Source organism: Gobius niger, assembly GCF_951799975.1.
Source record: "Gobius niger genome assembly, chromosome: 16".
NCBI classification, from domain to species: Eukaryota; Metazoa; Chordata; class Actinopteri; order Gobiiformes; family Gobiidae; genus Gobius; species Gobius niger.
Window position 1 is genome coordinate 31,185,718 of NC_136867.1, and position 9,944 is coordinate 31,195,661.

The window sequence follows — 9,944 nt, forward strand, 5'->3', positions numbered from 1 at the left end:
TCCGACACTGCAGACAGAACTTTAAACTAAACGTGTTTGAATCCTGTGAAACTTCCGACTCAGGGACGTGAAGATGTGGAAAGTTCAGCTCGTTTCTCCGACTCCAAAACGACTCGACGTTAGCTTTAAATCCCGGTTCAGACGGGACCGTAATCGTTTGTAAATATGTAAAAGACAAATCACTGGAACGAAGATTCACCTTTTCCCAAACGAGACGACCCCGAGACGACCCCGAGACGACCCCGAGACGACCCCGAGACGACCCCGTCAGTCCCTCAGCGTTTACAGCGTCACTCATTTAAAAGCACTGAATCCATTTTACACAAACGTGGCTCAGTCGCTCCGTCTGTTTGAGTCTGTTTTGTCTTTAGAGATGATTTGTTCCGTTTGTGGAGATGAAATGGCCGTAAAGGGATAATTAGTTCAGGATGTTTCACACAGGGCCTCATGTCCTCGTTATCCACAGTGTTGCTGATTTATGGAGATCTTTTTTTCTTGTGATTCATGCAGAAGACTCGAGTGGTGCTAGTGCTAGGCTAGGCTAGTGCTAGGCTAGGCTAGTGCAGGATCAGATCGGTTTGTCCCCGCTCCACAGAGCACCTGAGCGGGTCACACTGTTTTTAATGCAGGCTAGCTGATACCATAGACATGCACTAGCCTAGCACTAGCGCCACTCGACTCTTCAAATATAAGAACTGCATGAATTACCCAAATAAAACCTCTCCATGAATCAGCGACTCTCTGGATAACGAGGACACGAGGCCCCGTGTGAAACGTCCTGAACCGTCCCTTTAAAGTGACTTTCTGCGACCTGTTTCTAAATGTTTCCTCCCGTTTAGAAAGGTTTAAATGAAATGTTTTCATGAAGTCGTAGTTTTTTTAACTTCCTCCTGAAAGTGGATTCCCCGGTTTCCCTCTCGGAGCTGAGGCTCGTGGGGTTTGTAGTTTTTTTTGTTAGTTTTTTGTAGTTTTTGTGTTGAACTACTGCTTTAGTTTTTTTTTATTTATTACGAACATTTTGTTTTTTTTCCCTTTTTTCCACTGGTTTGTGTTTGATGAATAATAAAAATGTCAAATAAAGGATGTTTTATAGAGAATCGTTGGTTTTTATTTTGACTTCAGGCACATTTAAAAACATATTTATGACTGAAATATTAGAGGAGGGTTTAAATCAAACTGTCACTAAAGTTCATGTTTTTAGTCCCTGTTTAGTTTTTAGGAGTCGATGAACCTTCAGGGGAGAAGAACCACCTTATGTTTTTATGTTTTTATTATGTTTAGATTCTATTTGTCAGAAACAAAGTGGAAAATGTGAAAAGTCAAAGTGAGTCCATGTTTCCTCATGTTGGCGACGCTGCAGTAAAAAGGGAAACGTTTAAATTTACCGATATCAATGTGAAACTCACCGGCACAACCGAGAGAAAAAAATACAAAGTTTTCTGTTTTTTAGGCCCGAGCGGCCGCCGGTGCAAGGGCCTCTTGTAATCGCAACGCAGGCAAGTGCGCGCAGCGCACGAACCAAGGTGCGCGGAGCGCGAAGCGCTGTCCCCATGGCAACCGTAAACTCACCGTGTAAAACCGTGACACGCCGGAGGTGTGGCCTTTATACTTATTATAGCATTAAAATGAATGGGGGCATATAGACCTTATAGACGTTATACTTATATAGACCTCAGAGGATCGTTGAGAGCTTTCCAGTAATGTATAATATATCGTCGCGATATATTATATTATTATTATTATATTGGGGGAAATAAAAAATGGCGCGACAGCGCCACCTACAAAAGTCAAAATACATTACGCCAATGGGGGAGGGGCCAACGTCAACTTTGTCGTAGATAAGCGAGATTCGGTACAGACATTTGTCATGTGACGACAAACAAAAAATATGACTGTGGCCACGCCCCCTGACAAACAATCTTTACTAAGAATGTTGCGATTCATCGTAGACTAAAAATTTCTCCCATTCGCACAAACAAACTCCAATTAAAAATCGGAAATATACATTTTATTGACCTTTCACCCCTGGACACAACAAATGTGAAAAAGTGACATTGGGCGCGATAGCGCCCCCTCCAGGTGTAGAAGAAAAAATGCATTATGGGAAAAAAATTAGTTTCTCGGAAATGGATGAAATTCGGCACAAAAATAGTTGATGGCGTCCTGATCGAAAAAGCCAATGAGACCCATATCGTATTTTGTACGGTGTTGCCATGGTGACGCCCGGGGCCCCCATGTTATTGTAACGGGGCTGACACATAAATCTCACATTATACAACATTACAGCGCGTTAGCGCCCCCTGTCAGGAGCCTGTGGACGGTGGTCATGGAAGTACGGCCCGTTAGGGCCGCCTGATGCCACTTGTGAAACTAAAAAGATTCTGCAGGCTGGAGCCATTATTCACATGGAGAGGCTAAAAATGCAGTTTTGATGTTTACTGACAGATTAATGGCACATCAGGGCAATAAAATGCCGTGTGGCCGCGCTGGCGCCCTTGGTACAGTTACATAGACGCGTCAATAGAGGCGCTAAAGGAGGCACGGCCCGCGAGGGCCGTTCGATGCCGCTTGCGGCTTTAATTATTCTCATTTTTTGTTAAACGGATTGAGCTACTTTCAAATGTCTGGTTTTATTTTATAGATAAATGAGTTTCCAAGGTTTTTTCAGGGGGATTTTGCAAATGTTGTTCAGTTTTAAAATAAGCAGTTTTTAGTGGAAAAATCAGTAAAAAATGTTTTTTTTGCCTTATTTTTAATAAATAAATCAGGCTAAGAATGAAATATTTAAAAAGTCAAGTCTTTCGGAGCGACTGAGAGGAAAAAGTGCTCTCCCGTATAAGTCTATGGGAGAACACTGAATCAGTCCAATATTTAAACATGTTGTGGTGAAGATTAGGTTTGTTTCCAGGTGAAAGTTTATATGTTCAGAAAAACAATCTGGCCCAAAACCTGAAAAGATGTAGTTTTGCCTGTGGTGCCTCCTCTGAAGAGTCGAGGCAGATTCAGGTGTTTTTAAAGAACAAATAATGTGTTAAAGAGACAATGAAAAACAAACTATAGAAGGAAATGAGACTTTCCTTTAGTCTCAGATTTATGCCAGACTTTCCTCTAGTCTCAGATTTATGTCAGACTTTCCTCTAGTCTCAGATTTATGTCAGACTTTCCTTCAGTCTCAGATTTATGTCAGACTTTCCTTTAGTCTCAGATTTATGCCAGACTTTCCCTGAGTCTCAGATTTATGCCAGACTTTCCCTGAGTCTCAGATTTGTTTCCGCAGAAACCTGACTCTGCTCAGATTCCGGGCTGAGTCGGGGCTGAACTCTCTGTCCCTCCTTCTCCCGTGGCTCCTCCTCGGCTCCAGTTCATTCAGCGGCTCCTCACGGCTCTTTTCACCGACAACAGGACCCGATCTACGGCCAAACCACCACCACCACCACCGAGGGAACCATGGTGAGTGTCCCCGCCGCGTGTCCCCCTGTCCCCGGTGTCTCTGGTGTCTCTGTCCCCGCCGGAGGCCTCTCTCTCCGGAGGACCGTTATTCCACCGGAGCTAACGGCTAATCCCGGCTAACGGCGCTCTTTCCCCGGGGCACCGAGCGGCTCACGGCGGCTTTAGACCCTCCACCGCCGCCCCCCCGCCGCCCCCCCGCATCACCGACCGCTCAGTTTGGTTTAATGTTAATATTTATCGGTGAAAGGATGAATGAAGCGGCGGGTTCGGGCCTCAGTCCCGGCGCCGCGGAGGGAAATGTGCGGCCGAAGGCAGGAATGCAGCTCCGGACCTTTATCCTCCGACAATAAACAATAAAATACTACATGTTTGTGTGCGGGTCAGGCCTGTCCTGGGGGCCCGAGGGGGGGGCACTCCCAGCGGGGTGAAAACCAGCGCTTTACGCGGTCAGAGACGGCCAGATGGAGGAGTTTGTGTCGGAATAACGGACTGAGTCAGGGTTAGCTTTAGCTTTAGCATCACGCTCTGATTGACGCGCACGCGCCGCTTCTGGACTTTAGCTTCAGTTCAGTAAAACACCGCTTTATCAGCGCTTTACCACCGCTTTACCACCGCTTTACCACCGCTTTATGAGCGCTTTATCAGCGCCTCACCCGCTGATGTGTTCTGTTTATCAGACACACGGGTCATTTCAGGCTCTGCCCCCGAGCACCGGCCGCCTGTGGCCCGAGGCCTGGGCCCCGCGGCGGCCATCTTACTGCCCCCTCCGGCCCCGAGGAGCCCCCGAGGAGCCCCAGGGAGGGCCCCCGAGGAGCCCCAGGGAGAGCCCCCTCAGGCCCCAGGGAGAGCCCCCGAGGAGCCCCCTCAGGCCCCAGGGAGAGCCCCCTCAGGCCCCAGGGAGAGCCCCCGAGGAGCCCCATCAGGCCCCAGGGAGAGCCCCATCAGGCCCCAGGAAGAGCCCAGTCAGGCCCCAGGGAGAGCCCCGTCAGGCCCCAGGGAGAGCCCAGTCAGGCCCCAGGGAGAGCCCAGTCAGGCCCCAGGGAGAGCCCAGTCAGGCCCTAGGGAGAGCCCCGTCAGGCCCTAGGGAGAGCCCCTTCAGGTTAGCGCCAGGTTAGCGTCAGGTTAGTGTCAGGTTAGTGTCAGGTTAGCGTCAGGTTAGCGCCAGGTTAGCGTCAGGTTAGTGTCAGGTTAGCGTCAGGTTAGCGTCAGGTTAGTGTCAGGTTAGTGTCAGGTTAGCGCCAGGTTAATGTCAGGTTAGCGCCAGGTTAGTGTCAGGTTAGCGCCAGGTTAGCGTCAGGTTAGTGTCAGGTTAGTGTCAGGTTAGTGTCAGGTTAGTGTCAGGTTAGTGTCAGGTTAGCGTCAGGTTAGTGTCAGGTTAGTGTCAGGTTAGCTAGCGACAGGTTAATGTCAGGTTAGCGCCAGGTTAGCGACAGGTTAGTGTCAGGTTAGTGTCAGGTTAGCGTCAGGTTAGTGTCAGGTTAGTGTCAGGTTAGCGTCAGGTTAGTGTCAGGTTAGCGACAGGTTAGTGTCAGGTTAGTGTCAGGTTAGCGTCAGGTTAGCGTCAGGTTAGCGTCAGGTTAGCGTCAGGTTAGCGTCAGGTTAGCGTCAGGTTAGCGCCAGGTTAGCGTCAGGTTAGCGTCAGGTTAGCGTCAGGTTAGCGTCAGGTTAGTGCCAGGTTAGCGTCAGGTTAGCGTCAGATTAGCGCCAGGTTAGCGTCAGGTTAGCGCCAGGTTAGTGTCAGGTTAGTGTCAGGTTAGTGTCAGGTTAGTGTCAGGTTAGCGTCAGGTTAGTGCCAGGTTAGCGTCAGGTTAGCGTCAGGTTAGTGCCAGGTTAGCGTCAGGTTAGCGTCAGGTTAGTGTCAGGTTTGCGTCAGGTTAGCTACAGTTTAGCGACAGGTTAGTGTCAGGTTAGTGTCAGGTTAGCGCCAGGTTAGCGCCAGGTTAGTGTCAGGTTAGCGTCAGGTTAGCGTCAGGTTAGCGACAGGTTAGCGTCAGGTTAGCGTCAGGTTAGCGACAGGTTAGCGTCAGGTTAGTGTCAGGTTAGCTACAGTTTAGCGACAGGTTAGCGTCAGGTTAGCGACAGGTTAGCGTCAGGTTAGCGACAGGTTAGCGTCAGGTTAGTGTCAGGTTAGTGTCAGGTTAGCGCCAGGTTAGTGTCAGGTTAGCGCCAGGTTAGCGCCAGGTTAGTGTCAGGTTAGCGTCAGGTTAGCGACAGGTTAGCGTCAGGTTAGTGTCAGGTTAGTGCCAGGTTAGCGCCAGGTTAGCGTCAGGTTAGCGTCAGGTTAGTGTCAGGTTAGTGTCAGGTTAGTGTCAGGTTAGTGTCAGGTTAGCTACAGTTTAGCGACAGGTTAGTGCCAGGTTAGTGTCAGGTTAGCGTCAGGTTAGTGTCAGGTTAGCGACAGGTTAGTGTCAGGTTAGTGTCAGGTTAGTGTCAGGTTAGTGTCAGGTTAGTGTCAGGTTAGTGTCAGGTTAGCTACAGTTTAGCGACAGGTTAGTGCCAGGTTAGTGTCAGGTTAGTGCCAGGTTAGTGCCAGGTTAGCGACAGGTTAGCGACAGGTTAGCGTCAGGTTAGCGTCAGGTTAATGCCAGGTTAGTGTCAGGTTAGTGTCAGGTTAGCACCAGGTTAGCGTCAGGTTAGCGTCAGGTTAATGCCAGGTTAGCGTCAGGTTAGCGTCAGGTTAGTGTCAGGTTAGCACCAGGTTAGCGTCAGGTTAGCGTCAGGTTAGTGTCAGGTTAGCACCAGGTTAGCGTCAGGTTAGCGTCAGGTTAATGCCAGGTTAGCGTCAGGTTAGCGTCAGGTTAGTGTCAGGTTAGCACCAGGTTAGCGTCAGGTTAGCGTCAGGTTAGCGACAGGTTAGCTACAGGTTAGCTACAGGTTAGCGCCAGGTTAGCGTCAGGTTAGTGTCAGGTTAGCGTCAGGTTAGTGTCAGGTTAGCACCAGGTTAGCTACAGGTTAGCGCCAGGTTAGCGTCAGGTTAGCGTCAGGTTAGTGTCAGGTTAGCGACAGGTTAGCGTCAGGTTAGCGTCAGGTTAATGCCAGGTTAGTGTCAGGTTAGTGTCAGGTTAGTGTCAGGTTAGCGTCAGGTTAGTGTCAGGTTAGTGTCAGGTTAGTGTCAGGTTAGCGTCAGGTTAGTGTCAGGTTAGCACCAGGTTAGCTACAGGTTAGCTACAGGTTAGCGCCAGGTTAGCGTCAGGTTAGCGTCAGGTTAGTGTCAGGTTAGCGACAGGTTAGCGTCAGGTTAGCGTCAGGTTAATGCCAGGTTAGTGTCAGGTTAGTGTCAGGTTAGTGTCAGGTTAGCACCAGGTTAGTGTCAGGTTAGTGTCAGGTTAGTGTCAGGTTAGTGTCAGGTTAGTGTCAGGTTAGTGTCAGGTTAGCACCAGGTTAGTGTCAGGTTAGTGTCAGGTTAGTGTCAGGTTAGTGTCAGGTTAGTGTCAGGTTAGTGTCAGGTTAGCACCAGGTTAGTGTCAGGTTAGCGTCAGGTTAGCGCCAGGTTAGCGCCAGGTTAGTGTCAGGTTAGCGCCAGGTTAGTGTCAGGTTAGCGCCAGGTTAGCGCCAGGTTAGCGTCAGGTTAGCGCCAGGTTAGCGTCAGGTTAGCGTCAGGTTAGCGATAGGTTAGCGTCAGGTTAGCGCCAGGTTAGCGTCAGGTTAGTGTCAGGTTAGCGTCAGGTTAGCGTCAGGTTAGTGTCAGGTTAGTGTCAGGTTAGCGTCAGGTTAGTGTCAGGTTAGTGTCAGGTTAGCGTCAGGTTAGCGTCAGGTTAGCGTCAGGTTAGCGCCAGGTTAGCGTCAGGTTAGTGTCAGGTTAGTGTCAGGTTAGTGTCAGGTTAGCGTCAGGTTAGCGTCAGGTTAGTGTCAGGTTAGCATCAGGTTAGTGCCAGGTTAGTGTCAGGTTAGCGCCAGGTTAGCGTCAGGTTAGTGTCAGGTTAGCGTCAGGTTAGCGTCAGGTTAGTGTCAGGTTAGCATCAGGTTAGTGCCAGGTTAGCGCCAGGTTAGCGCCAGGTTAGCGCCAGGTTAGTGTCAGGTTAGCGTCAGGTTAGCGACAGGTTAGCGTCAGGTTAGCGTCAGGTTAGCGTCAGGTTAGCGCCAGGTTAACTACAGTTTAGCCCCAGGTTAGTGTCAGGTTAGCGCCAGGTTAACTGCAGTTTAGCCCCAGGTTAGCGCCAGGTTAGCGCCAGGTTAGTGTCAGGTTAGCGCCAGGTTAGCGCCAGGTTAGTGTCAGGTTAACTACAGTTTAGCGTCAGGTTAGCCCCAGGTTAGTGACCGGTTGGCGTCAGTTTTATTTTTATTTTTTTTACCACAAATTATCTTGGGATAATAAAAAAAAATTATCATTCCCTTGAGATAATTTGAGATGTAAAAACAAAAAAACTTCTTCAAAAAACGATTTTTAAATATTTTCCACCCCCCAATGTTTTTTGTCTGATGTCACTTCCAGGGCTCCGTACTTATGTGCAAGACACAGTAATAAAAATATATCAAATAAATCAAATCAGTAGCCTAGCCTAGCCTAGCCTAGCCTAGCCTAGCTCAGCGACCACAGATTCACAGCCCGTCTCTCACCGGATCGGCTCCCGATACTGAATATCGGATCGGTACATCCCTAGTGGTAATAACATAAAGCTTAATCCCTGTTTCTGCCTCTCAGGAGTCAGGCTGTAGTTATTAATCCCTGTTTCTGCCTCTCAGGAGTCAGGCTGCAGTTGTTAATCCCTGTTTCTGCCTCTCAGGAGTAAGGCTGTAGTTATTAATCCCTGTTTCTGCCTCTCAGGAGTCAGGCTGTAGTTATTAATCCGTGTTTCTGCCTCTCAGGAGTCAGGCTGTAGTTATTAATCCCTGTTTCTGCCCCTCAGGCGTCAGGCTGTAGTTATTAATCCCTGTTTCTGCCTCTCAGGAGTCAGGCTGTAGTTATTAATCCCTGTTTCTGCCTCTCAGGAGTCAGGCTGTAGTTATTAATCCCTGTTTCTGCCTCTCAGGAGTCAGGCTGTAGTTATTAATCCCTGTTTCTGCCTCTCAGGAGTCAGGCTGTAGTTATTAATCCCTGTTTCTGCCCCTCAGGCGTCAGGCTGTAGTCATTAATCCCTGTTTCTGCCCCTCAGGCGTCATGCTGTAGTTATTAATCCCTCTTTCTGCCCCTCAGGCGTCAGGCTGTAGTCATTAATCCCTCTTTCTGCCCCTCAGGCGTCAGGCTGTAGTTATTAATCCCTGTTTCTGCCCCTCAGGCGTCAGGCTGTAGTTATTAATCCCTGTTTCTGCCTCTCAGGAGTCAGGCTGTAGTTATTAATCCCTGTTTCTGCCTCTCAGGAGTCAGGCTGTAGTTATTAATCCCTGTTTCTGCCCCTCAGGCGTCAGGCTGTAGTTATTAATCCCTGTTTCTGCCCCTCAGGCGTCAGGCTGTAGTTATTAATCCCTGTTTCTGCCTCTCAGGAGTCAGGCTGTAGTTAATAATCCCTGTTTCTGCCTCTCAGGAGTCAGGCTGTAGTCATTAATCCCTGTTTCTGCCCCTCAGGCGTCAGGCTGTAGTCATTAATCCCTGTTTCTGCCTCTCAGGAGTAAGGTTGTAGTTATTAATCCCTGTTTCTGCCCCTCAGGCGTCATGCTGTAGTTATTAATCCCTGTTTCTGCCTCTCAGGAGTAAGGCTGTAGTTATTAATCCCTGTTTCTGCCTCTCAGGCGTCAGGCTGTAGTCATTAATCCCTGTTTCTGCCTCTCAGGCGTCAGGCTGTAGTCATTAATCCCTGTTTCTGCCCCTCAGGCGTCAGGCTGTAGTCATTAATCCCTGTTTCTGCCCCTCAGGCGTCAGGCTGTAGTAATTAATCCCTGTTTCTGCCTCTCAGGCGTCAGGCTGTAGTTATTAATCCCTGTTTCTGCCCCTCAGGCGTCAGGCTGTAGTTATTAATCGTTGTTTCTGCCCCTCAGGCGTCAGGCTGTAGTTATTAATCCCTGTTTCTGCCTCTCAGGAGTCAGGCTGTAGTTATTAATCCCTGTTTCTGCCCCTCAGGCGTCAGGCTGTAGTTATTAATCCCCGTTTCTGCCTCTCAGGAGTCAGGCTGTAGTTATTAATCCCTGTTTCTGCCCCTCAGGCGTCAGGCTGTAGTTATTAATCCCTGTTTCTGCCTCTCAGGAGTCAGGCTGTAGTTATTAATCCCTGTTTCTGCCTCTCAGGAGTCAGGCTGTAGTTATTAATCCCTGTTTCTGCCTCTCAGGAGTCAGGCTGTAGTTATTAATCCCTGTTTCTGCCTCTCAGGAGTCAGGCTGTAGTTATTAATCCCTGTTTCTGCCCCTCAGGCGTCAGGCTGTAGTCATTAATCCCTGTTTCTGCCCCTCAGGCGTCATGCTGTAGTTATTAATCCCTCTTTCTGCCCCTCAGGCGTCAGGCTGTAGTCATTAATCCCTCTTTCTGCCCCTCAGGCGTCAGGCTGTAGTTATTAATCCCTGTTTCTGCCCCTCAGGCGTCAGGCTGTAGTTATTAATCCCTGTTTCTGCCTCTCAGGAGTCAG

General features: G+C 49.1%; 1 protein-coding gene across 1 annotated transcript in view; it reads left to right on the top strand.

Moving 5' to 3' along the window:
- The first annotated feature begins 3,286 nt into the window (after positions 1-3,286).
- cfl2 (cofilin 2 (muscle)) overlaps positions 3,287-9,944 on the top strand; it is a 19,024-nt gene continuing 12,366 nt past the window's right edge. Inside the window, exon 1 of the mRNA XM_079573930.1 lies at positions 3,287-3,450. Within this exon, the coding sequence (XP_079430056.1) occupies positions 3,448-3,450 (3 nt within the window). The 5' untranslated portion in view covers positions 3,287-3,447. The remainder of the gene's footprint in view (positions 3,451-9,944) is intronic.